The sequence below is a fragment of the Aspergillus versicolor genome, assembly GCF_001890125.1.
Source record: "Aspergillus versicolor CBS 583.65 unplaced genomic scaffold ASPVEscaffold_7, whole genome shotgun sequence".
NCBI classification, from domain to species: domain Eukaryota; kingdom Fungi; phylum Ascomycota; class Eurotiomycetes; order Eurotiales; family Aspergillaceae; genus Aspergillus; species Aspergillus versicolor.
In genome coordinates this window covers 1,343,879-1,368,281 of record NW_024467530.1, presented here as the reverse complement: position 1 = coordinate 1,368,281, position 24,403 = coordinate 1,343,879, and the positions used below count along the sequence as shown (strand labels likewise).

The following is a 24,403-nucleotide window of genomic DNA, read 5'->3' as shown; positions in this document are numbered from 1 at the left end:
ACGAAAGAAATAGAAAAAGAAGGAAATAAAAACGCCTGAGACATTCCGGGCACGCCAGGGATTGACTCCGGCGCTACCTTGGCTCCATACATAGCCTTTTTGTCTTCATGCCTGCTAGCCGTCATTTATACATCAAGTCTTTGCATCCTTGGTTCGGGATATTGGCCGTCTCGAGGACAATCTTTGAGCCCGACTCACTCCCAATTACACTGACATTGACTTCGTCACTTCGTTGTACAATAATATTTTATTGACAGAGGCTATCCTCGACCGGAAGCGATCTCGATATGGGCTACATTCACGTGGCCAGACTGGACGATCGGCTCCAGGGGTTCAAGGGATGCGAACGCCAAAGCATCGTCACTTCACCAGCCACGTAAGAGGGTAAGGGTGTGGTTTCTGGCGGCATGGCCTCCTTGCAGCCTTGCAGGTTGGGGTTGGACGAGTTTCGTGGTGGGGAAGCACAGCAGGCACTGCCAGTCTACCAGGCAGAGACCATTCTCAGACACCTTGCTCCCAGCGGGTGTCTCGTGTCTTTGTGAAGAGGCCGATCAGTTCACATACCGTTATCCATCAAGCGCTGTTTGGCCAATGAACAAGGGAGGCCATGCTGGGTTCCCCATGATGCCCGGCGCGCACCGCCCGACCCTCGCATTCAATCATAACTGCCGCTTGACAGCTGGTTTGTGAACTGATCCAAACCGGAGTGACCAGCCCCCAGGCACAGCGAGCATGCAAATCGCTCCATGTGTCGAGTTTTTGGCTATTGGGGAGGGAATGATCGGCATGACAAGAAGGTTCAGAATGCAGCAGTAAATTTAGTTTAGCCATAAATTTTGACTTTCCACCTTTCCAGCAAACAACACATGGCAGTAGTAGTGGCATCCATGGGTACACTGTGGAATGATCGCCGCTAGGGAACACGTCCCCCGTCGGCTGTTTGCTGTTTGACTTCAATAATGACGCGAGAGTCCGAGACAGCTGCAGCATGCATGTCTTGCTTTCTCAAGGGATTATTCCTGCTGTCGGATGGAAAGCAGAGGCGGAATTTGTTCCCTTGCTTTCTCAAAGCCGGATCGAACGGTATGCGCACGCTCATCTCTTATTGACACCCCCACTGGCTCCCCCATATGCCCCGCGCTCAGGAATGTGACTCGGATGATCCGTCCTCATCCATCGTCTCTTCAATGATGCAGGTGCATGCAACCGTCCACATGCGGAGACCGACGACTTGTCAGCTTATCTCTTGATTCTGTGGCCCAGAGTCACCAGGCGCCTTTCTGCTAGACATCGACTCCGGACACCGATGGGTAATGTTACATGCCCACATCCTTCGAGCCTAATTTTTAATGGCTAGAACCTCACAGCGAAGACTCAGGCGTACTTAGATTCTTCGAAAACCACGGTCAGTTCATGGCCCTCTTTGGCATCAACCTCAAACCACTCCAAGTAGTAGTGCCTCCTTGTCATGCTTCACTGACTCGCGCTTGTCGATCTGTATACGTCCTTACTTGGCCTTTTACTCATGACGAGTTGGAAGCAGCTTCGCCATACGAGTCATGAGTCCAGCAGTAACTTGAGTCGGGAGACGGCTTGGTTTAAGGTTGGGCGATCAGTTGACAAGAGCTTTGAGATAAAGACGAAGATCATGATCTCCGTTTGGCACCTGCAGCGCCTGGCATCATAGAACTTGAAGCCCTTTCCAAAGGACAAGGAACAATAAAGCCTCTCCTTCGGTTGTCCGGTACAACAAAACCTAGCTTCAATAATTCAGCCAGCATGACAAGGACAGGCCACGTTCTCACCCTAACTCCGTTCGCCTCCCTGAAGGCCTAAATCCGAGAGCTTGTCTAATCCAAGGGTCCCGACGAATTCATGCTCTGTAACCACCAGTTGTGAGCGAGGTGACACCAGTTGCAAGGCAAGGCAAGCCAAACTCAACAATCTGAGTGACCTCATCAGTCTCATTCCTCAAACCCACTCATGAATTCATAGTCGCAACGATCAGCAAGGGTTCCTTGCTGGCGCCCGCGTGCTTGGCCACCACAATAATGAGCCCGTGGTCGATACTCCCCTCCGCCCCCATGGAAGTTGTTTATTTTTACCAAGGGCAATGCCAGATGCAACCACGGACTTCGGAGAAGAACACGGAGCACTTGCACCCGCTCAGACGCCCTGCCAACTTGTCCGCTTTTTGTGTATCGTGAGAGCAAGTCCTGAGCATTAAGCAGCCAATACCAGTAGATCCCCCCTTCAAAAACTTGCCGTCGTCCGGTTCACAACCAACCTAAATATTTCCTTCCAGGGGATTTTCGAAAGAAGCGAGCGAATTGACACCGCTTGTTTCTCGCATGGGTAGGCTTCTTACGGTGTAGCACAAAGAGCAATGAGACCTGGCGTGATACAAGCACAGCACTTTCCGCAGCACGGAATGCATACGTTAAGTTAACGGGCACGGTCCTTAGTCTAGCGATGTGACGCATCTGGGAAGGGCCCTGGCGAAATCTGACTCCGAGTCTGACGAGTGAGCACTACTATACAGTTAATGCTGCGGCGTCGCTTCAAATTGTTGCCGAAAGTCGAATAATAATTGCGTATACTATAATGTACGGAGGGCCAAGAATGGCGGGGGCGTTTTGTCGGCAGGGGATCATTTGAGCAAGCACTATCATTGGATCTGAGATTGTGTTTTCACACAAACACACGTTATCACTCATTCTTCTGGAGTGACAAACGGACAGCTGAAATGGGGCCGGATTTAGGCTCCTTCTTGCGAGACAGTCTCTCTTCAGAGCTTTGGTCCCGTCGGGCTGCTCTCGGGGCTGAACATCCTGACCATTTATGTCGCTCTATCCAGCGCAAATAATTTGAGCCATTTAGTGCCCAGCTTCATTTTCAAAGATACGGCTGTTTTGCAGCACGAAAGAACGCGACTGCCTGGAAGTGGCAGTTACACGGCAATGCCCTCCGGTTTCGGCCCAGTTCCGCTTGAAATAAGCTGGCTGGGATCACAACAATATAATCAATCAATCAATCAATCATCCGATTGATTGATTCCCCCACAGATTGCTGCGGTTGGGGGGTGTTCGTGGCTAGCTCAACTTCCCGCCACATTCAGTATCGCATCGCAATCGTGCTGAACGAGATGAGACAGGCCTGAGGTATTTCCTCATCAGTTTGACGTCGAATTTCTCTCGCCAATTATATCAATTATCGACCATGTGGACACCTTTCTCCAGCTTCGGCACTTGGTTGTGCTTGTGGCATCGTGGCCTCGGCGGTACTTTCCTACTGCTATATCGCAACTCGAAATATACAAAGCTAATCTGATAGATCATCTTCAACAAAACAATGCATGTTGGGAACTCGCCACAATCTTCCTCTCCGTGCTCCGCTTAAGCGGTTATATCAGTACAGCCAATAATATGGAAATATCTTCGTACTTTTCTTGGAGGAATCCTGGCGGCTTCCCTAGTTGATACGTGCCTCACCTTTTGTAAGGAGAGTTTGTCGTATATTCCAAGCTCAGAAATAAGCTTACTATCTCGTATAATACCTGTTTCAGGCTAGAGTTATATTGGCATGATGCTCTAACGACTTACGTACTTCCACGGAGGTAACTTCTATCGCTTATTTTAGATATTTCTGTGGAGAAAATAAGGTTGGTGGTATGACGAGAGATTGTAAATCATTTTTATGGAACCTCACGTACTGTCCGGAGTAACTATCATAAGCTATCTGCTTATCTCTCCTTGAATCAAGTAAGGTATTAGATAATTGGGCATTCCCTTTCGATTTGTTGATGGCTTGGTAGTCGACCAACCCGGCTCGCTGATATAAACTTTATAGCGGGCCATTATATATATACTTCATCAGCAATGAACCGTCCAAACGCGTATACAGAAATGGCGTTCATCGTTTTTTGTTTCTGTCGCGACTCTGATAGTGGAAGCATGATATACCAAATACTTAACTATTGCTATTTTAATGGATAGAGATAGCTATTTAATCAGTCATACAAACCTTCATACAACCGTCACCAGGCTAACTACCTATCCCGCTTAGCTATTATAACACGCCGTCGTCAAATTACTTTGGGCCCCCACGATCGACAAAAATCACAAGCTCGCCCCGGCGTACAACCGTCTTGGGGTCAGCCACCGCGCCCACTCGGAGTCACCGACTGTCCCAGCGGCATCCCCGTCTCGCACTTCCTTCGGATTCGAATGCCCCTAGATTCGCGGGTGAGACTAGGATAGGTGTAGACTCAGGGGATAAGCCATGTGCGAGGGAAGAGGGACTCGGGCGGCAACTTCCGCTCGACAGGGGTCTTCAATTGCATGGATCCGGATTTCGATTTCCTAGGCGAAGGATTCGTCGCGCTTGGCCGGTGGTTTGGTTGACTTATAGATATGAAGGCTGAGAGGAGGATGGTTGAGAGATACTTATCTCCCGGGGTGTCAGATAGCCAGATAACACTAAAGCCGGGCCTGCATGGGTAAGGAGAGTGTTGGTATGGAATTTGCTCACCAATGGCTTCAGATTCAACCAAAAATCATTGGATACCTATGAAAAAGCTAGCTAGCTCTATATCAAGCAAAATCGTTATTTTTTTTTTATTCATCCTCTTCCATCTCATCCTCGTCTCCATCTTCTTCATCTTCATCCTCTTCCTCTTCTTCACCACCTTCCTCGTCATCGTCGTCATCATTGTCGTTAAATTCAACACCCATCTCTCCCGTAATATCCCACCGGTCTCCCTTCGCCGCAGCACTGACGTACTTGACGAACTTCAGCGTCCCGCTATCACGGAGCACGATGCTCAGCCGGTTCCACCCAGCAGCTGTACTGAAGAGGATTCCGTCGTCCTCGTCATCCGCCGCAGACTGGTAGACAGCGGCGTCCTTCTCTTCTTCGTCGTCATCGCCGGCCATGTAGATCTCGTATCCGCCAACAGCAATATCCTCATCGGACTCTGGCTTGGGTTTCCCGTTGGTGGGCTTTTTAGAAGAGCTTGAGCTTGAGCCTTCCTCGGGTTTGCCGCTGGCTTCGGCACCGTCGGTGGTTTCCTGCTCCTCTTCTTCGGGGTCCTCCTTCTCCCAGCCTGGAGTCGGGGTTAGACAGAGGGTGAGCTCAAGGCGGGGCTCTTCACCGACGTAAGAGTTGGCGAGGGTGTAGTCCTGGCTGCGGCGGAAACGACGAGCAAGGAAGTTGTAGCTGGTTATGCGGTCCGAGCCAGTGACGAGGGAAAGCCATTTCCGGAACGGCTTTGAGGGGAAGAGATCGTTGATGAGTTCCTGAATAGGGTTTTTCGATTCGCCCTTGGCCTGTGTAGAATGCTCCTGGAAAAGATAGCGGTGCTTGTGGGGTGGTCGGGCGACAGTCCAGTCTGTCGAGGCCTGGATTTCCTCGGCTGACGCTGGGAGACCCTTCTTTTCCTGCTCTTCGATGTAGGCGCGGACCTTGGCTGCGTACTTTTTGGATAGGAAGTGCTCCAGGTTGAGAGAAGATTCGTTGATGAAGGCATCGGACATTTCGTCTGCGATGTCTGGGGTGAGGTATGAAGGAGCGATGTATTGGACGAGGAAGCTAAGGTCCGATTCGGTGAAAGTGGTGCTGGGCTCTTCTTCTACCTTGGCTTTACCCTTGCCCTTTGCGTCTTCTTGTTGTTTTTCTTGTTCCTCGCAGACTACGGTCTTTGGCTGGGGTAGGTCGTAAATATCGGCGCGGCCCTGTAGCTGGGACAGACTGCTTCGCTCGGCGAGTTTCTCCTCCAGCCCTTCTTCATATCCATCTTCGCCCTTCTGAGGAATATGGAACCACCCACTGATGGCCATTCGGACCCGCTTCTTGGACCTGTCCTCGCCTTCCGTGGGATGGTAAACCTCCTCGACGTCGTGGAAACTCTCTCCAGGCTGGACTGTAAAGAAACTAAGCTGGTTGAAGGCCGGGGGAATGCTGAGAGAATAATCGGGACCAGGGACCTTGACGTCCTCACCCTTGGCATCCTTCTTGGTCGTCGTAGGGTACAGGCGGAGTGCACCGCCCCATTCCGCTTGCCAAGGGGTGTCGGGGTCGGTCAAGTACAGAATATAACTAAGGCGTCTGCTTCCGATAACATCGTCGTGACAAAGGAGATGACATCCCTCGTTGTAGACATTAATGGCCATATCGGTCTTCTGCCCACTCAGCTTGCCTGAGCCTGTGACGGAAGACAAGAATTCACGGAAGCGCGCTGAGTACATAGCATCGCGAAGCTTGAGGATCGAAGGTAACCGTGACAATGACCCATCATCTAGACCATCCAAGTTCGCCAGATCTCCGGACTGGAAGATCTTGTAGATGTCTGTCTCTTTCTCGGTAAAGTGTAGATGCTCCTGGATTTCGTTGCGGACGGAGCGCAGGAGAGAGTCCTCGATCAAGGGGTGGATGACACCGTGCAGGTACCTTCAATAAAATTAGCTTTCTAAATATAATTTGACTGTGAAGTTAAAAGAAATACATACGGCTTAGATTGGGTGTATGCCTTGGTATAGTTCTGCTGAACCGATGGCTCGAAAAGGCCGTCGCGGAAGCGCAACGCGACTTCCTCGCTAGACAGAGCCCGTTTCTTGGTGTCGGGCTGGCCATTGGCGTCCACCGACTCTCTGCTGTTGGTCTTGCGCTTCATTTTTGCTCAGTGCGTGGTCAGCTTGTTGGAGGGGAATTCTAGAAATTTTGTCTGTTGGAGCGATTTTTTCCCTGGGCGGTGAGATCGGGACAGTCAGACCATTATTGATCAGGCCATAAATTTCCCTATTCGACGATGCCAGTAGTTCCTAGAGTTATTAAATTATTGCTAGTGTATTAATGGAGCGAATGGTAGCTCCTTGGAGCAATATTTGAAGTCCAGCATCATAAAATGGCTTTCCGAAGCATTGAGGTCCATCTCCAGCTATTCTTAGTTATCGCGGTTCTTCTCCGCGATTGCGCTATCGGAGTCGCGATAAGACAGCCTCCATCCGCCGTCATCGCCACCACGGCTTTCGCACCATCATCTCATCCCACCTCTGCCTGTTAAACTTTGCTCAATATGGCCTAAAATCAATTTTATCCTGTGTCGCCTGAATCAAAGAACGATTTCAGCACCCTTATAACCGCATAGCGCGTCTGGAAACCGTGCGCCAAACAAAAGAGGCCATCGCCGCAGCCTAATCAACAACCTGCGATATACCTACACAATCCAGCCATCTCCACATTATTTATCGCGAGCAATATGAACTCGGAAACAATGCGGCCACCACAAGAAAACCAGAACAATGAACCTTCTCGGCCGGGGACGCCTCCTCAACCGCCTTATTCCCCCGTAACACCAGTGTTCGCCCATCTCACACCGGCCGCCACAAATGGGCCACAGACAATAGTTCCGCCGGCGACGTCGCCATCTCCAACATCGCAAGCCCTTCCTTACAACTCAATATCCTCATCTTTACCTCCTCCAGCGGCTCCCACGTTTGCCCCGGAGCCTCTCCCTGTACCGATATCCGAAAGCGAGAACCCCGATGCCATTGCGCTGCGCTCAGCAATCTCCATATTACAACTCCAGAAGCAACAGAGTCTACGAGATATCAAAACGCTAGAGAAAATGAAAGAAGCCGCCGCTGAGGATCCTGAAAAGTTCGCTCATGAACTTTCTTCAGGGAAGCTGTCAAGGAAAGATCAGGGTGGATTCATCGACTTCAATCATGAAGAGGATGTCGAGGATGAGAACACGGAAATACCCGATGCTGGAGCCCGAAGGAGTTCAGAGCTAGGAACCCTCCCCGAGCCTCAGAATGTCGTCCGCATGCCCCCAATAAATTGGACCAAGTACCAGGTGGTTGGGGAGAGCCTGGATAAAATGCACGAGGAGCAGCTGCGTCGACCCTCTACTGGTGAACCGAGACGGGACGAGATGCCCGCACCGGAGTATACTATAGCATCGCCATATCGACCACTGGTAGATAAACTAGAGAGTCCAACAAAGGCGAAGGGTGTTAGCAAGAGCAAAAAGGGTTGAGGCTTATTTTGATCTCCGAGAGCTAGAATCTATGACACAGTCCTGTGGGGAAAGGCTTTGATCAAGTACATAATCATAGATCTTTATGCAAATCGTCTCACGAAGGCAACAAATATGACAGCCGACGAGCAGCTTCTCGTTACTGGTCAGGGCGTCTATAACACCGTCGAATCTCCGCCCTGAAACGATCAGATATATTCGCAGGGTCCTGATCATCACACGCCACTATCTGCAGTCTCGCGGTGGTTTTAAAGACTTCGAAAATTTGTTTTCCTGGCTCGTCTAAATCAAAAGAAGCCTCAAGATGTTGCATCCTGGCTATCCTCAATTCCCCTTCTGTTGCTTGAATCCTGGTCTGCGTCGCACAACTTTCCTCTTTCATTTCACCGGCTGCTAGGATGCCTTGTTCGCTATTCATCTTATCCTCTTTTGCATCATAACCCTTCTCGATAACCTCTTTGGTCTCCGCCTTACTTACCTTGGTCCACTCGCTCCTGGGACGCAATTGAAGCACGTGTCTTCTGAGTTTATCACGCTCCTTCGAAAGTGCCTTGTTTCTCTCCGCAGCCGCCTTGCTCTCCCTGTGCGCGCTGAGCCATGACTGTGTCGTGGGTGAACTTGGCGTACAGCGAAGCAAAACACCCGCAATCGCTTCGTTTGAAAGAGGCGTGTATTTTTCAGTCACCTGGTACCTGGGTATTCTTTGCATTTGACGCTTCTCAATAACTCGGGTCAGTAGCCGGTCGTTAAGCGGTATTCTGATTCTCCCGGGTAGCCCAGAAGACTCACGTTTCTGTTACCAACTGGAAATAGCACTGATTCTTGAGGTGCCCGGGGTCCCTCACATTTGGAAGGCGCGGAAGCGGTGTTGGGGTCAAACGGCCCCTCCAAGTCTTGGGCTTTGGCAGCCCTGTACTCCTCTAACTTCTCCTGATATCTCTGGACGTAGGTTTCGTCGCTGATTCCGGGTGCATCTCGCTTGGTGGGTTTGTTGTCTGGTGGCGAGGGCGAATACTCTAGCGCGCGCTTGCATTTGGGTTTGCATATGGTTTTGCATACCATAGTGGGACCCTCCATTTCGTCTTCGTATACGGTTTGCTCGTCTTCGAGTGCTGAGGGGAGGAGCCTAATTGTGGAATGTTAAAATGGGGAGTATGGCAGCATCTTTGATGTGGGTAAATGGATTTTGGGGCCAGTCATAATTGTGTTAGTGGGATTTGAGCGTGGTTGCTTCATTCACTAACCTGTACATTTATAGAACTGTGGCCTTTCAGAATTTATGGATCTGTGGTGTTGGGGTAGTATGTGTTTGGTATCACTGATAGAGTGGTGCAAGTGAGAAGGTTAAACCTAGGGTGGTGTTTCTGTATAGACATGATTAATGACAAATAGAACTTAACTTTTCTCTATAAACTTCTCATAGGATTTGATTGTAGACAAAGACATAATAGAAGTTATAAATCTACAATATTACATCTATAACCCTCAAGTTACTTACAAAAAGTGGTCTATATACTGGTTATGACAAAGACCTTGACAGTATCTACTTTCAAAGACTTCCTACTTCTTCCAAGTAGGTGAATATCAAACACCTCACTGAAGCTTCACTCCAACCTCTCAAAGCTTCGCCTTCCCGCTCTCCTTCTCCCACGCCTCAACCTTCTTAGCACCCTCCTTCTCCAAGGCATCTTTCCTATCCTCAACACGATCCCTCCACTCCAAATTCCCAGCATGGTCATCCAATCTGTCAAGCAACCTTCTATACATCTCCTCCTTCATAATCCCATAAATACCAGTCCCGGCCTTCCCATCCAGCTTCCGCTCCTTGACAAACTCCACAGCCTCGTTCAACCCACCAACCCCATCAACAACACCCCTCTTCAGCGCATCCGGACCACCGATCCTCTTCGCCTCTAGGATCAGGTCGCGATAGACAACAGGTGTCAACTTTTCAGTAAAGATGTGCATCATGGGACTCTGCAGCGGGACCCCGAATTCGATTTCGTTGATGCACAGGAAGCCCTTTTGCGGGTTCATGATGCGGTAGTCGTGGTACTGAGCGAGCATGAACCCACCTGCGAATGCGTGTCCGTTTAGGAGCGCAATCGTGGGCATAGGGTATCTATACTTCTGTTAGCTTTTTTTTTTTTTTCACCCTTTTTGACCCTTCTAATTCATCACTACTCTAGAGCACTCTTCAATTTTAAGAGAAAGCCCAGATAGTTCGGGGAGAGGGGGAGAAAGAGAGAGAAACGCACGTAAGTAATCTCCTAAACAATACCCATAAATATTTCTCCAAAAATCCCTCTGTCTCTTGCACAAGGGCCAAATCAAGGCCGTTGCTGTAGAACTTCGGGATCCCTGATGTCGTGATCACGACGCCCTTGGGGTACCGGTGCTCAATGATATCGAGAGCCAGGAGGAAGGCGTTGATGAAGGTGGGTGTGAGGCGGTTGTCAGCCGGGGAGGTGAATGTCAAGACATAAATCTTCTTAGTGTCGAAGTTTGGATCTGAGGACGGTGCTGGTGGATTTGTGACGGTGATGGAGCCGGTGTCCCCGATAGGGACAGTGAAAAGACCTGCCATTTTGTCTTCTAAGGTTTTGTAATACAGATATGTGGGCGACTGGGCGGTGGGTGGGTTGTTATGGTAGAGGGAATGAGAATATTCAGGAGCAAAAGTGAATTTATATTATATTCGATGTTGGTTATTCTGGATTTCCACGTGGAAATCCGGAGACGAGGAGCTATACTGGCGGGGATGGGATTGGCTGAGTGGGTTTCCGGATTGGGATATGCCTCGGTTCATCATGGAGGGTAAGATCTGATGACGTGAACACTTAGAAGCTTCCTAGGATCACAAACACGAGACTTGAGGTATAAGTCGGTTATGTTAGTGCACTCTCAAGGATGGGTTCATCTAAATGTTCTTTAGTGGGGTTGTGGTCTTTTTACATGATATCTCGATAGAGATTCGTGGACCGTGTTTGCAAGCTTTACCGAGCAGCGGTATATATTCAACAAGTCTAAATAAGTCTTACTCTATATATTCTTCATTATAGGTCACCTGCCAGGATACCTGATATAATGTGGCAGCTTAAGAAGGGGTAGCTGAGCGCCTATTCGCCAGAAACCCCTTTGCAGCTTTCCACATCCCCTTTACCCCTTTCTCGATTTCATACCGACCATCATACAGCGGGTAGACAACAACGGCGAAGAAGGCAAAGAATTGCCAAACAATGGCAACAGACACCCAGCCCGAGAAGAATGACTTGGTGAAAATATAGTCGCGGTATAGCGGCATCGGCCATAGAACGAATGTGACCAGGACAAGGACAACAAATATCGCCCATGCGATCTTCATCCAACGGTTTAATTCCTTCAAGGTTTGCTCGTCGAATGGATGACGGATGTCATCTAAGCTAAGCTGTGACGGTGGGGTTAAACGAGCCCTGGACACCGCGATCGGCTTATCATGGGCACCGGTGTGCTCGGGGTCTGCGGTCGATGTATCGGACTGGGGTGTTTGGGTACCGGGCTCTTCTTTGGTCTCTGTGATAGTAGGCGTCTCAGATTCATGGATTTGCGCTTCATCGGCCAGTTCGATGCGAAGGAATATGCGCCAGTCGAACTTGGAGGGCTTGTATATCAGAGAGATCACAACCGAGTAGAGGGCTGGAGAGAAGAATGATCCAATCGCTCCGTATAGTGCAGGCAGGCCCTCCCCTGTTGTAGTCATGTTTACTTCGCCATACAGAGATTTTGCAGTACCCAACCAGATGGCAAGCCCTGTGAAGAATCCCAGCACCGGTGAAAGAATTGCTGCTAGCTTTGTTTGACCATCCCAGAAGAGAGTAAGACCGAGAGGTATAATTCCAGGACAGGAGAGAATTGGCCGGAAGTAGCCAATCCATGTCATGTTGGCGCCGCCATAGTTCAGTGCAATGGAAATCCCAGTGATGAAAATGGCATGGAAGACAACGGTAATATGACTTGCATGGAGCAGCTTCTTGTCTGTTGCCTTGGGATTGAAGTATGTCTTGTAAAGGTCGAAAGACAGGATACTGCTGACTGCGATCATGGAAGAAGAGACTGTGCTGGTTAGGGCCATAAAGAGAAGCACAAAAAATGCAACAATTCCAGAGTTTCCGATGAGGGCTTTGACAATGTATGGCATTACCAACCCTGCCTCAACCTCAGACAGGGTGATATCGGCCGGGTAGGTGGGGAAGATAGCAGTCTGATGAAGTGCCCTAGCAGCCAGTCCAATAACTGTCCCTAAGCCCCATGGGATACCGAAGACAGCAATCGCTGCGAGATTGTATGCGGGCACGGTTGAGTTCACCTCACTGGCGAAAGACTTTTGCCAGAAGGCAGTATCCTGTGGAAGGTTAACCACCAAGCAAAATCCCAGGAACTGCAAAAGTACTCACCATGACGACCAGCGCTAGGTTTCCAAACTTCAAGATTAGCCCCCAGATAATGGCTTCCTTGGACTTCATCGTGAGCAACGATCCCTCAAAGTTACCAGGAATATAGTTTTCGCTGGCTGTAGCTACCACCTTGTCATAGAGACCACTCAGCCCGCCGATATGTTCATTGGTCAAAATTGACAAGGTAAAAAAGATGATGAGGACGAGTGCGACAGCCGTGTGGAGGAAGTCTGTCAGAAAGGTCGCTTTGAGACCCCCAACCGCAGTGTACAAGACAACTAAACCTATTAACTTTGATGCGTCTTGTATTTACCAGAAAATACTCACCTCCCAGAGGGATCAGAATGGTAGCAGCAACGAAGTGCATACCGGAGATGCCATACACCAGTTGCGATCCCGTAAGAATCATGGACGCACAGCCGAAGACGTTGTTTGTCAAGTTCAAGACGATGAAGACAAGATGCCCTACTGTACCGTATCGCATCTTGATAATCTCAAGCGACGTGTGCGCATAAGGGACTCGGATTTTGGCCATGACTCCAAGAGCAGCCATAAGCGCAATCTGAAAACAGAGACCTGATCCCCACCACTGTTCCGGTCAGTCTGGGAGAGTTTCGTATGAAGGAAAACATAAAGACATACCAAAGGCACCGCCAGTCCATATCTGTAACACATAGCAGCCGATAGCACCGTCTCATTAATCCACATCCATGAAGAGAACACTGCCGACGCTGTAAGTCCTGTCCCGACAGATCTATTCGCGACCATAAACATTTCCGAGGTTGCTGAATCCTCGGACAGATAGGCTTTCTGGACCTTGATAGCAATGAGAATCACACCACAAAAGAGAATACCGAGGCCGATGAGGAGTCCATAGGCTGTCCCTTGTGGGACAAGGTCAACCCCATGGATCCCAGTTTGTGCTTGGGTCATGGTGTTGTAGGGAGACTGATAAAGTATCAATCAAATGGATCCGAGGGTGGATTCGTAAGTTCTGGCGAGCATCTGCTGAGCATCAAAGGGTCGCAGAGGATAAGGCTCAGTTTATGTTAAATAGGACCCATTTTGGCTGGAACGTCTTATCGTCCTCTCTGATGCGATTCGAAACGCCTTTGCTTGCAGTTTGACAGCCATCACGCACTAGGAGATTGGTATCGCGTTATGAGGCACCCGGCCGAGAAACAGAGAAATAGGAATAGACCAAGATCAATTCGCTGAGATATTTGTTGAAGTGGATACAATCATGTTCAAGCTTGTTTGAGATTGGGCGCTGAGGTGTGTCGAGGTGAGCAATGGAGGATGTGGATTGCGTGCCTGGAGTTGACTATGGCGAACCACGCCAATCAACGCAACGGCGTTGGAGCCTTTTCAACAGGAAGAGCTTGAATGATAACAATCTTTTAGAGGTTCCCGTGGCTAGGAAGTGGACAACTCGAAGGGATTGACTCGGTGTATGATGGGTGCCATATCTAATCACGGCTAGTATCGTTTTACTGTTCTTCGGCGTTTGTATGCGACTTCAAACTGCTCTCCTTGAAAAGCCTGTGCTGTAAGCCAAGCCAGAACAAATTAACAAGCTCAACCAAGAAATCGGTCTCCAATCCTTGGGAAGCTTCGCTTCAAGCCCAAGACAATAAATGGCCTTGGCTGTTGCAAACGACCTTCTTCTACCTTTAGAGCCCGTGCGACTATCCAATTGCCGGAAGAGGATGGTAAGTAAATCAAATACGAGGGAAAGGGTGATCATGAAGAGCCCATAGAGTAAGAATATGCTCCTGGGCCCCGATAGATGGAGGGATTTCCACTCATGTTGCAATAGGTCACTGCCTGCCGACCTGATTGATACAAACTGCCAGAACCACCTCGTCTCAGACTAGTAATGTTTGACTGCAACAGTCACAAATACGGCTGATGGTGCAATGACACCTGGTCGCATGCATAGTGCTCCGAGGGACTAATTTAAGCTTATTTTAGTTGCATCGAGAAAGATATTGGATTCAATACTTGAGCCCTGGATTGATGAGAGGACATGAAAAAGACATCAGAGAGATCAGTTGATTCAACGGCTTCGCCGTATTAAACAATGTTCCTCATAAACTCTTCTTAAAATTGAATACGCCGAATATTACGGTTGGTCTGTCGAATGCAGCTCTGCCTCAAAGTCTCCGAAAGTCTCCGTCTTACGGGGATGGCAGAGCTTAAATACTCTCAACCGCTACTGTTCAACCTCACAGAAACCCAGGATTTACTATCTTAACACGAAAAAATGGCAAGTGTTGCTTTTCCTCACCTCGCAAAGGGTCATGTTCTTTCAACATCTCATTCCTATAGCTACGCCTACCATCCTCCTACTAATGTTTCACTGCCCACAATCCTCTTCCTCCACGGCTTCCCATCCTCATGCTACGACTGGCGACACCAGATAAATTTCTTCTCCCAAGAGGGATATGGAGTGTTGGTACCGGACCTTCTGGGTTACGGCGACACAGCCAAACCCACAGCCCTGGAAGACTACAAAACCAAGAGAATGGCAGCTGAAGTCATCGAGCTACTCGACCACGAAGGTATCAGTAAGGTTCACGCCGTGGGTCATGATACCGGATGCATCTTATTATCCCGGCTGCCAAACTACTTCCCAGATCGTTTGCTGTCCTGCACATTCTTAGACGTGCCCTACTCCAAGCCAGGAGAGCACTTCGATCTCGCCACGGTGAATGCTCTAACGAAGCAGTTCTTGGGTTACGAAAGGTTCGGGTATCTCGAGTTTTTCACCAGAGCCAAGGCAGGAGATATTATTGATCAACATGTAAGTTCAGCCTGACCTGGTGTCTACAGTGGTCTCGCCTGACGCCTAGCAGTCAGACTCGTTCTTCACCCTCTTCTACCCACAAGACCCCAGTTTATGGGTCGACCACGTTGGCCCAACAGGTGCGATGGAGGCTTGGCTACTTCAGGACCGAAAGGGACCTGAGCCGACATATGTTAACCAGGCTGTAAGCAGAATACTCTACTCCTTTCAGGAGGCGAGCGTCTAATGATATCCAGGAGCGACAAATTCACCAGGACATTCTGCGAAACGGCCATGGCTCAGCACTACAATGGTACCACGCTCTTGTAGAAAACATAAATGAGCAAGATGAGATTCAAGAAAACCTCGACCCAGTACTCCCAATGCCCGTCCTAATGGTCTGTCCGCAGCCAAGTGCGCTTGAGCTACCAGGCGTTGAAGAACAGATGAAGCAGGTTGCCTCTGATTTCACATTCAAAAGAGTGAGTACTTCGGGCCATTGGGTGCAACTGGAAGCACGCGATGAAATCAATACTATTCTGAGGAATTTTTTCGAGCGGTAGAACCGTCTATTGTTGTCATACTTAGAAACCCGCCTATACCAACTATACCCAATCTCACCTCAACGCAAGAAAACAGCCTCCGCTTTAGCATATCATAATAACTAATTAAAGAGGGCTGTGTAATATATATAAATCATCTCACTCCTGCCTCAGCTAAAATCACATAATCCCCCATGCGGCAATCCACGAGGCCATCCACATTTCATACTTCTTGAAGCATCACATCTTGACGTCATACCGGCATCAAACAGATAAACCACCCAGCATAGCACTTAACAATCAAAGCACCTACACTAAACACAATGCTTTTTACCACTGAAATTGAACTTCCGTACTAGTCATCAGACTCTACACAACCCCAACCGACCCAAAATGCCATTAAGAGCGGCGGCACCACAGCCCTCCCAACCCCCCAAAGAATCCGCCTACACCCAATCCGCCAACCCCGTAACCCACAGTCCCTACGAAGTCAAACAAAGCCAAGAGCGTGAACAACGCTCATACGGCACCGCGCCGGGCCTGATAACCCGCGGCGCATCTTCAAAGCCCTCCACAAACGAAACAATACTAGCCGCGAAGCATCGACACGAGGCCTCCCTCAAGGCGATGCAGGACGAGGGTGACGTGGATACGGACTACGGGGTTGAGCAGCAGCCTAACGAGGGCGCGATTGCGCATGCGGTGGAGGACCACTCGCGGCATCGGATGCAGGCGGGTGCGCATGCTGGTGCTGTTGGGACTGCGCAGGGGCCTGGAATGCCGGCGTATGGGGAAGAAGTGGACACGATGGCGCATCTGGATAGGAAGCGGGAGGAGCATCGGCGGATTTTGGGGGAGAGGGTTGGACGGTCGCCACCGGTACCGGATGGGGAGACGGCGGAGAGGGAGAGGCTTAGGGAGAGGAAGTTGAAGGAGAATAGGGAGCTACATGTTGGGGATGCAGTGAGGGAGGCGACGGGGAGCCCGGTTGTCGGGAGGTAGCTTGGTGAAACTTTTTTGTTGTTCCGTTATTGATTATCAGAATTGTGGGTATTATTGTACAGGTTATTGAGATCCACTGAAGTGAAGCTTAGACATAATTCATACTTGGGTATCAAAACAAATCTTCACGCGGTTTTCGGTGATGAACTCAGCTATCTGCATCATCTCCTTCACCGATCGAGACCTTTTTCAGAGAAACTTCCGTCTTTAGGTCCTGGATACGCTTGGCAAGTTTGCCCTTGAGAATTTGGTTCTTCTGCATTTCCCATTTCGCTGTCTCTGTGCGAATGAGGGCCTCCAGTTCTGCGATCTCTTCACGCGATTGTTGTACCAGTCGTTGTTGTTCAAGTTGTTCCTCATCGAGCTCATCCTCGGGTGTTTCATCTTCGCCGTTTGACCCGTCACTTTCGTCGCCCGATGTGTCTGCGCCTGCGCCTGCATCTGGAGCGGGAGTTGAGGGCTTGGTGGCCATAGGTGTACCAGCCTGATACACGCCGGACTCAGCAGCTTCTTCCACTACGCCGGCTTCAAGTGTGGTCCCGTCCTCTCCTGGTTCAGCTGCTAGAGCGGCCTCCATTTCTGCAGCAAGAGTGTCCTCGAGGTCTCCAAACATGTCGTCGACCTCTCCCATAGCCTCATCCACCTCGCCTTCAGCATCTTGCTCATCATCGTACTCGTAATCATCATATTCCCCGCTTTGTACGAGTCCTTCAGCACGATCGAGCGATGTCTTATCCACCAGCTCGTAACGAGGCGGTCCAATAGCAGCATCATCTTGAGCTATCAGATCCTCAACAGCTTTCTCAACCTGCTCGATGGTACGGGTGCTAACTCTGTCCCGGAAACGCCGTTTCCTCACCCATCGAAGCGGAGGGGCCAAACCATGGGGATACTGTAAGGCCATATCATCCGGACGTTGAATTTCAGCAGGAAGTGGGTAGTCCATAGCTTCTGCTTCGGCGGAGATGGGCCCTAGAACTAAGAGCATCTGGCAAATATCTGCCGATTTATACCACCCCCGTTTATCCCAACTTTTCATTCCCTCAATAATACACGGTAAGTCTACCAATACCGCGGCATACTGTTTGTCCCGGACCTTCAGGACAGATCGTCGACCGTCGCGGGTTAAAGGTTTGAAGTTAAACTCGGACTTGTCGAAACGGCGTTCGTCGATGGCGCGACGGAGGTACTCGCAGTCCTCTCCGGGTAGCATACGTAAAATAAACTGTTCTTCAATCGCAGGGTCGATTTCTGTATCGGATGCTTCCGAATCGTAGCCGACACCCGTTGGTCTGTTTGGCACGAGACCCTTGTTTTTAATTCGAATCGACTGAGCTCCAGGCTTCTTCGATGGATTCAATTTGAGTCGCTTTGGTCCGCTTGCTTGCGATGCGCCAGCGGCGGAAGGCTCGTTCGGGGCAGCTTCATCGGCTGGTCGTTTCTTCTTCTTCAAAGTAATCTTTTGCTTTTTCGGCTTCTCTTCTGACGGTGCCTCTTCCTTTGGTTTCCGCGCGATCTTGAGTGTGAGTTTGCGTTGAGGCGCTGGAGGTTGATCTGAAGGGGGAGGAGGAGCAGGTTGGCTCGGCGGTTGCTCAGGCGCCTTTTTCTTGCCGAAAGTGAGCTTCAGCGACGGTCGAGATGCGTCGGACATGTTGATATAAAGACCACTGCGCGTGGTCACTTGATTCTCATATGTGAAAGCTGTCAAGTGGTTGGTGAGGTGTTGCGTTGGAAGGTGTTGGGAAAGTTGGGCAAGGCGGCGAAGGCCAAGAAAGAACAGGAGCTTCCACCGGGGGTTCTGTCCGCCTCTCTTCAACTCAATATCCAACAGTCAACATCCAACACCTTGATCCGTTCTTCCGCTTCTTTCCTCGTTTCGTCGTTAGATAGGTGTATTAAACACAGCTTTTTCTACACGCAACCTCGTTTTAGCTAAATTAAGGGCTGCTGAGCCCATCCTTACGATGTCTGGCGCGAATCTTCACAATGCGCTTCTCCGCCCACCAATTATCCAGATTCTACGCGCAACTGGCTTTCATGCCACGCGTCCATCAGTCCTAGATACACTTGCGGATCTTACTGCTCGATATATCATGCTTCTTGCCTCCTCAACGTCAGACCACGCCGCAAACGCCCACCCAGAGAATCCGATACCCGTGTTAGAAGACGTTTACCAAGCGCTGCAGGACGCTGGCGCACTGCGACCGCAGTTACGAGAGTGGGAAGAATGGTGGGAAGGAGAGGAAGACATGCGGGGACTGGAAGGGTTCCTTTCGTGGTTTACAGGTTCTTCGAACCGCGAGATTCGACGTATCGCTGGTTTCGTTCCGAGTGAAGGTGATGTGGTCGACACCGATTCGCTCGAGAAGGAGGACTATCTTACGGCCTTGAAAAAGAAACATAGTAAAACGGGAGAGGAGTCTCGATATGCTGGTACTATCCTTGGGAAAAACGCCGAAGAACACCCAGTTGTTATCGAGGGTGGTGCGCCCACAATCCAGGAATGGAGCTCACAGATGCGATCACGAGCTCCTTACATGGCGGACAGCGACTCATCGGGCGTCAGCAGTGCGCCGAGCAATCTATCCGATACCGAAGGCATGGATGTATGATTGGGGTGCATATGTGGGTTGTCTCGTGTTTCGAACAGCTCTCAGAACTATACGCGACTCCTATTATGGCGACTTCAGTTATGAATTACGAGAACCAAACGTCGATTTCTCAATTTACACCCATCGAGACTTTATTCGACTCCCTCGTACGCTGAACCACACGACCGGCTGGGTCAGGCTAGGGGCACCCCAGTATGGTCAACCGACAACTGCGCTCAACTAGAGGTATTTGCGACACGTGTGAGGCAGAATATATATACCGGCAGATTCACCGAAAATAATGACATGCCCGGATGGAAGGGAATGATCTTCAGACAGATGGGTGACTACAGGCATGAATATGGCATTAGGGAAATAATGAGCGGGTGCTGTCGGTTTACAAAGGACCGTCTAGACATATTTGTAGGACCTCTACACGCGAAATCCATAGATACGCGTATTTAATTCAAACTGAGACAATGGGGTGTGCTTCTTGGCTGCGGCCTGGCGGTGACATCAATATCCAGCTATCTACGCCCAACGTAAACTGTACTTCCGCTCTCCAACCTACCACCACATCTTTACTGCATCAGTATGGTCTATCCCTTTGACCTTCCGACAACCTCGCACCTCTCCTTCCAGACTATCCTCTCGTCGCGTACGCATCCTTCCCTTCCACAATCTGCAACTACAGCCCGACATGCTCTCCGCCTCGCCCTCAAAGCGCACAACCGCCTACCCCGCGGCCCCCAGCGCGACTCACATTTAACCTCCGTCCTCTCCGCACTTAACGACTACCTCCCATTTCTCGCCGCAATTGCCCAAGGACTCAATGGGAAACCAATCGACCCCACCGGGAACCCCAATATTTCCCAGAGCGAGGAAATTGAAGTGACCCAGCGCACCGAGCTTGAGCCCGAATGGCGCGCGACACTCTCAGCAAGCTCACTGCCTCTAAAAAGCTCTCGAGCCACTACAAATCGCACGCGCGGATCAGGCATCCAGTATGAACTCGCTTTCACCCTCACGACGTTAGGTTACGTTCTATCATCTCTCGCGCGGTCCGGCGTTACCCGCACGCTTTACGCATCCTCTACACCCACCGCTGAACAACGCACCGCAGCTATCCAAACAGCAACAAAGCACCTTCTCCAAGCGAGCGCCATACACTCACTCCTGTCCTCGTCTCAATACTTTACAACAGTATTGGAGGCCGCTGCCGCGCCGGATCTAGCACCCGCGACGCAGGCTGCCCTATCGTCTCTCGCTTTAGCTGAGGCAACCTTGTATGCTGTTTTGAAAGATGACTCGTACGTAGTAGCTTGCATTCAGTCCCGAAACCCCAACGACAAGGACTGGATGGTAAGGGCACCGGAGATTCCCAAGGTCCGCGCACATCTTTTTGCCCGATTGTGTATTCGTGCGGCAGAGTATGCGGAGCAAGCGGCTACAGGACTGGGCTCTGTAGGCGTTGAGGGACGAAGGACGGGAATTGACGCGGACATAATACAGTACGCTCGTGTCCTGGGACTGGTATCTCGGGCTAGAGCTTGCCGATTTTTCGGGGTTGATGCGGAGCTTGCTGGAAAGATCGGGGAAGGCATTGCCTGGCTTCGAGCGGCGAAGGGAGCTCTCGGGTTGAAGAGTACGGGGCCTACAGAAGAGACGGCTACGAAGACTCGGGGGTTTTCCAAGTTGAAGCAAGGCTTCCGGGAGCGCCGCGAGGAGCGCCGGATGGAAAAGGGTGCCGGGGGTGAGCGACTGGAGAAGGGAGAGCTAGGCCCTGGAGATAACGCAGGTCGAGAGGAAGAGGGACGAGTGATTGAGATGTTGGAGACGAAGTGGGTGAGAATGAATGATACCGTAAGTGCGGTCCAACTCTACATCCTACATATGCTCACCTAGAAGCCAGATAAACACGCAATTGATTCCTTCCTCTGCGGACTATCTTGCCAATTTGCCTTCTGGTCGAGACGTCCTGCCACCCCAGCCTCCGTATGCTCTTCCACCTCTAGATGAGGAGCACTTGACCCGGATGCGCGCTCCGCCTACGGAATTGGAGTTGAGCCCTGATAGTGATATTGAGGACAGTGATGTCGAAAGTCCGGCTGCGGCAGATACGCCTGGGGCCTTTCCCGAACGGACCGACAGTGCTTACTATTGATACCCGATCTATATCACCTTGGATATATTGCTTTTAGTCAGGTCTACTTCATTGCTTTTGGCGGTTGGATATACCACCATCTTTTGTATATCGGGATGTGTATACGAACAGACCACATTGATCACAAAACAAGTTTCTCAACCCATTGTTTTCAACCATTTACCAACAATCTAAACGTAGTCTGCGTACCAAATTGGCTCAAAGTAATAAAAGGTATTCGTAAATGAGTCAACGAAAAAAGTACATTGGTAGTACATCAGCTGCTAAAAACACAAGGAAAAAAAATTGTAGTAAGAAACCCCGTCTAAACCCTTGCTCATTCTCCAATTCCTTACGTGGACTTTGAGAAATAGTTCTTCTCCTCGAATAGGTATCCCTTAATCTTCCTCTCGCTCAGCAATTCGAAGTACTTCTCTGCACACAGAAAGCTCACAATTAGCCACCGTTTTCTCGTTATATAAATGACTCCAGGCAGCCCGTATAATGCAGAATAGCAAGATAGGTCAAGTAGACCGGAACGAGAACAGAAGGGGACTGAAAAAAAAAAAGGAAAAGAAAAGAAACCAGGTAGGAAGAAACATACCCCTCAACTTCCCACACTTCTCGAGGTGGTTCACGCCCTCCCGCGCATAGCACTTCCCTAATTCTTCGCCGACAAGTCGCGACATCATGCTGCGGACCCATTGCTCGCGGATAATGGCGTCGCGGGCATTGTGGACGGCGACGTTGTCTTCGTAGTCGACGCCCTCGTAGGTCGGCGGGACGGTAGGCTTTTTAGCGAGAAAGGCGGCGGATTCGGGGGTCGGCATTTTGATCTTTTTGTGCCTTTTGGTTTTGGTCCGGCGAGGATCGCGTAGTCGGCGGAGGTTGGACGGAGTTGGAGGTGTAATGGGCTTGAGCCGATGCTGGTGCAGCTGGAGTTGAGGCTTCTGCCGGAAGTTGGTGATGGGGGTGAATGCAATTGGGGCGTTATGATTGGTTTCTCGGTTGGCGGTCGGAAATACGGTTGCCAGCGCCTAAAGGTAGTGCAATTCTGTATGTGCTCACGTGACCTGTATACAAAGAAGGACAGTTATTGAGACCATGTTATTAGGTTTTTGGAGTTGGTAAGACAAATATAAATCTAAACTCACATATCTATAAAATTATACAGGGGAGCTATAATAAATTATATATGAAATCCAACACCATGCCAAGCGACATTACTCATAGGGCGAACTGTCGAAGTACAGGGTTCCGCCAAAGAACGTATGGTATATTTCAAGCAGACTGCCTCGTATGCGTTCCCATGCTGTGCGATTCAGCCACCTGCTATATTCGCGGTACGAGTACATCTCGTCCCAGCAGTCCCGGCCAAAGTCGCACCCCGCCATATTTACAACAAAATCCCGTCCACCCTCCGTATAGTGGACTTGCTGATCCATTTCATCTCCGCAGGCCCCAGGGGGGAAAGAACTGATATATCGCTGGGGAAGGAATGCGAGATTGTTGCGAATCCACGGTTGATTTTCGTAGAGGTACTCAAGCGCATCCTGTTCCTTATGTTCCCATTGCATATGCCGCTGCTCATAAGTAAGAGGATCCCACCATGTGTCTAATAGCCGCTCGGTCCAAAGAGATCGGTGGACAAAGAACGACCCCAGGTTGAACCCACCGCAATCTTGTGAGAGCAAGAAATGAATTGAAGATGAGTCCCCATCACCATCCGCCGAGCGTGATACCTCATCAAGGTACGGTTGTATGGGAGGATGGGTAATGTTTAGGGGGTTGTATTCGTTTATATCGCGGTAAACAATCTCATCGAGACGGTTGAAAATGTGGTCTTGGAGGGAGTAGGAGGGCTCCATAATATAAGTGGTGAGGTCAAGCCACCAGAACCTATAAAGTGTTAGCAATTGCTACGTGGTTTTGGACTTCATAGGTGGCATACCATTCTGCGTCAGGATGCTTCCGCATGGTATCACGCAGAATGTCGACCTTTTCCCAACCCTCGCGCCATTCATGAGAATAGCGCTTTTTTGCTAACATGTTGACAGTCTCCAGTTCGTACCCCCATCTTTTAGCATAATCTTTCTTATTCTTAATGCTGTTGCGCTCGATGGCCCATTCCCTTGTACTTTTCAATTCCATAACTCCGCCCTCGATATTGGATTCAAGTATTATGACGAATTTTCGTCCACCTCCAAAGGCTGATCGCCTAAAGGTTTCGACAAAGACTGAATAAACGACGTCAATTACCGCCTCAAATCTAATCAAAGGACCCGCATAAGGAATAACTCACATGTCCAAAATAACACGTATCCAACTAGAAAGAGCATCAACGCTAGAAGGAGTCGTGACCTCCTTCGTCGTATGACGGCCCTCCCTAGCCACATCGGGCGCCAACTCCGTCGATGTCCATATGCAGAGCCATCTTTCTCAGAGTATCCCTTCGGCGACCTAGAGCTCACTCGAAACTTCGGAAGAGTGGCAGATATTTGGTTTTTCGAGCGCGAAAAGAACCCGTTATTCTTAGTAGAAAAGGATGGATAGCCCCGGACCTCATCGCTTTTGGCTTTAGCAGCTAGCCACGGGTCGGATTGACTGAGTGGCTGGAGGCTATTCTGAGGTGTTGATCTGCCACTGCCGGATGTCAAACCAGGGCTCGACCACCCTCCTCCCGGACGGGGAGAGGGCGACCGAGTTAGCGACATGGGAAAGCGTTAAAGGCTATGGTAACCAGGGCGGAATGTAAGCGAGGAATTCGAGTCAACTCGCTGTACGCCGGTTGTCTCACGAGGACACGGCAAGGCGACCCAGGGGTTCCTCGCTGCAAGGAGAGGGCTAGGTTGGGTGTCAAGATCGC

The 24,403-nt window shown here is 50.0% G+C and overlaps 13 protein-coding genes across 13 annotated transcripts; 5 read left to right on the top strand and 8 right to left on the bottom strand.

The window, feature by feature from the left end:
* Nucleotides 1-4,493: 4,493 nt before the first annotated feature.
* Nucleotides 4,494-6,892, bottom strand: ASPVEDRAFT_196779 (oxidative DNA demethylase). Its single transcript, XM_040809217.1, has 2 exons — nucleotides 6,507-6,892; nucleotides 4,494-6,447 (listed from the first exon to the last, which is right to left on the bottom strand). The coding sequence occupies exons 1-2, from the start codon at nucleotides 6,668-6,670 to the stop codon at nucleotides 4,617-4,619; spliced, it is 1,995 nt and encodes a 664-aa protein (XP_040670160.1). The 5' UTR covers nucleotides 6,671-6,892; the 3' UTR covers nucleotides 4,494-4,616.
* Nucleotides 6,893-7,270: 378 nt separating this feature from the next.
* ASPVEDRAFT_54572 (uncharacterized protein) lies at nucleotides 7,271-8,038 on the top strand (the record flags this gene model as incomplete). Its single annotated transcript, XM_040814948.1, has 1 exon — nucleotides 7,271-8,038. The coding sequence occupies one exon, from the start codon at nucleotides 7,271-7,273 to the stop codon at nucleotides 8,036-8,038; it is 768 nt and encodes a 255-aa protein (XP_040670159.1).
* ASPVEDRAFT_43885 (uncharacterized protein) lies at nucleotides 7,993-8,422 on the bottom strand (the record flags this gene model as incomplete). Its single annotated transcript, XM_040812926.1, has 1 exon — nucleotides 7,993-8,422. A coding segment is annotated over one exon (245 nt), but the record flags the coding sequence as incomplete, so codon positions are not given.
* A 348-nt stretch (nucleotides 8,423-8,770) lies between these two features.
* On the bottom strand, nucleotides 8,771-9,212 carry ASPVEDRAFT_152763 (uncharacterized protein; the record flags this gene model as incomplete). Its single annotated transcript, XM_040808322.1, has 1 exon — nucleotides 8,771-9,212. Exon 1 carries the CDS (start codon nucleotides 9,113-9,115, stop codon nucleotides 8,771-8,773), a length of 345 nt encoding a protein of 114 aa, XP_040670157.1. The 5' UTR covers nucleotides 9,116-9,212.
* Nucleotides 9,213-9,473: 261 nt separating this feature from the next.
* On the bottom strand, nucleotides 9,474-10,739 carry ASPVEDRAFT_63801 (enoyl-CoA hydratase/isomerase family protein). Its single transcript, XM_040815692.1, has 2 exons — nucleotides 10,297-10,739; nucleotides 9,474-10,160 (listed from the first exon to the last, which is right to left on the bottom strand). The coding sequence occupies exons 1-2, from the start codon at nucleotides 10,623-10,625 to the stop codon at nucleotides 9,656-9,658; spliced, it is 834 nt and encodes a 277-aa protein (XP_040670156.1). The 5' UTR covers nucleotides 10,626-10,739; the 3' UTR covers nucleotides 9,474-9,655.
* Nucleotides 10,740-11,135: 396 nt separating this feature from the next.
* On the bottom strand, nucleotides 11,136-13,404 carry ASPVEDRAFT_85795 (sodium:solute symporter family protein; the record flags this gene model as incomplete). Its single annotated transcript, XM_040817742.1, has 4 exons — nucleotides 11,136-12,419; nucleotides 12,472-12,749; nucleotides 12,799-13,060; nucleotides 13,114-13,404. The coding sequence occupies 4 exons, from the start codon at nucleotides 13,402-13,404 to the stop codon at nucleotides 11,136-11,138; spliced, it is 2,115 nt and encodes a 704-aa protein (XP_040670155.1).
* A 1,333-nt stretch (nucleotides 13,405-14,737) lies between these two features.
* Nucleotides 14,738-15,822, top strand: ASPVEDRAFT_54569 (alpha/beta fold hydrolase; the record flags this gene model as incomplete). The annotated part of the gene is made up of 3 exons (XM_040814947.1): nucleotides 14,738-15,277; nucleotides 15,330-15,464; nucleotides 15,517-15,822. 3 exons carry the CDS (start codon nucleotides 14,738-14,740, stop codon nucleotides 15,820-15,822), a joined length of 981 nt encoding a protein of 326 aa, XP_040670154.1.
* Nucleotides 15,823-16,123: 301 nt separating this feature from the next.
* Nucleotides 16,124-16,983, top strand: ASPVEDRAFT_43880 (uncharacterized protein). Its single transcript, XM_040812925.1, has one exon. The coding sequence runs from the start codon at nucleotides 16,195-16,197 to the stop codon at nucleotides 16,801-16,803; it is 609 nt and encodes a 202-aa protein (XP_040670153.1). The 5' UTR covers nucleotides 16,124-16,194; the 3' UTR covers nucleotides 16,804-16,983.
* ASPVEDRAFT_135737 (transcription initiation factor TFIID subunit 7 family protein) lies at nucleotides 16,952-18,454 on the bottom strand (the record flags this gene model as incomplete). Its single annotated transcript, XM_040807236.1, has 1 exon — nucleotides 16,952-18,454. The coding sequence occupies one exon, from the start codon at nucleotides 18,452-18,454 to the stop codon at nucleotides 16,952-16,954; it is 1,503 nt and encodes a 500-aa protein (XP_040670152.1).
* A 313-nt stretch (nucleotides 18,455-18,767) lies between these two features.
* ASPVEDRAFT_85791 (Bromodomain associated domain protein) lies at nucleotides 18,768-19,415 on the top strand (the record flags this gene model as incomplete). Its single annotated transcript, XM_040817741.1, has 1 exon — nucleotides 18,768-19,415. One exon carries the CDS (start codon nucleotides 18,768-18,770, stop codon nucleotides 19,413-19,415), a length of 648 nt encoding a protein of 215 aa, XP_040670151.1.
* Nucleotides 19,416-19,971: 556 nt separating this feature from the next.
* On the top strand, nucleotides 19,972-21,703 carry ASPVEDRAFT_43874 (pH-signaling protein PalC). Its single transcript, XM_040812924.1, has 2 exons — nucleotides 19,972-21,257; nucleotides 21,307-21,703. Exons 1-2 carry the CDS (start codon nucleotides 19,989-19,991, stop codon nucleotides 21,556-21,558), a joined length of 1,521 nt encoding a protein of 506 aa, XP_040670150.1. The 5' UTR covers nucleotides 19,972-19,988; the 3' UTR covers nucleotides 21,559-21,703.
* Nucleotides 21,597-22,527, bottom strand: ASPVEDRAFT_172563 (putative NADH-ubiquinone oxidoreductase 12 kda subunit). Its single transcript, XM_040808727.1, has 2 exons — nucleotides 22,142-22,527; nucleotides 21,597-21,972 (listed from the first exon to the last, which is right to left on the bottom strand). Exons 1-2 carry the CDS (start codon nucleotides 22,365-22,367, stop codon nucleotides 21,890-21,892), a joined length of 309 nt encoding a protein of 102 aa, XP_040670149.1. The 5' UTR covers nucleotides 22,368-22,527; the 3' UTR covers nucleotides 21,597-21,889.
* Nucleotides 22,528-22,760: 233 nt separating this feature from the next.
* On the bottom strand, nucleotides 22,761-24,251 carry ASPVEDRAFT_54563 (putative alpha-1,6-mannosyltransferase subunit; the record flags this gene model as incomplete). Its single annotated transcript, XM_040814946.1, has 3 exons — nucleotides 22,761-23,436; nucleotides 23,489-23,774; nucleotides 23,840-24,251. The coding sequence occupies 3 exons, from the start codon at nucleotides 24,249-24,251 to the stop codon at nucleotides 22,761-22,763; spliced, it is 1,374 nt and encodes a 457-aa protein (XP_040670148.1).
* Nucleotides 24,252-24,403: the final 152 nt, after the last annotated feature.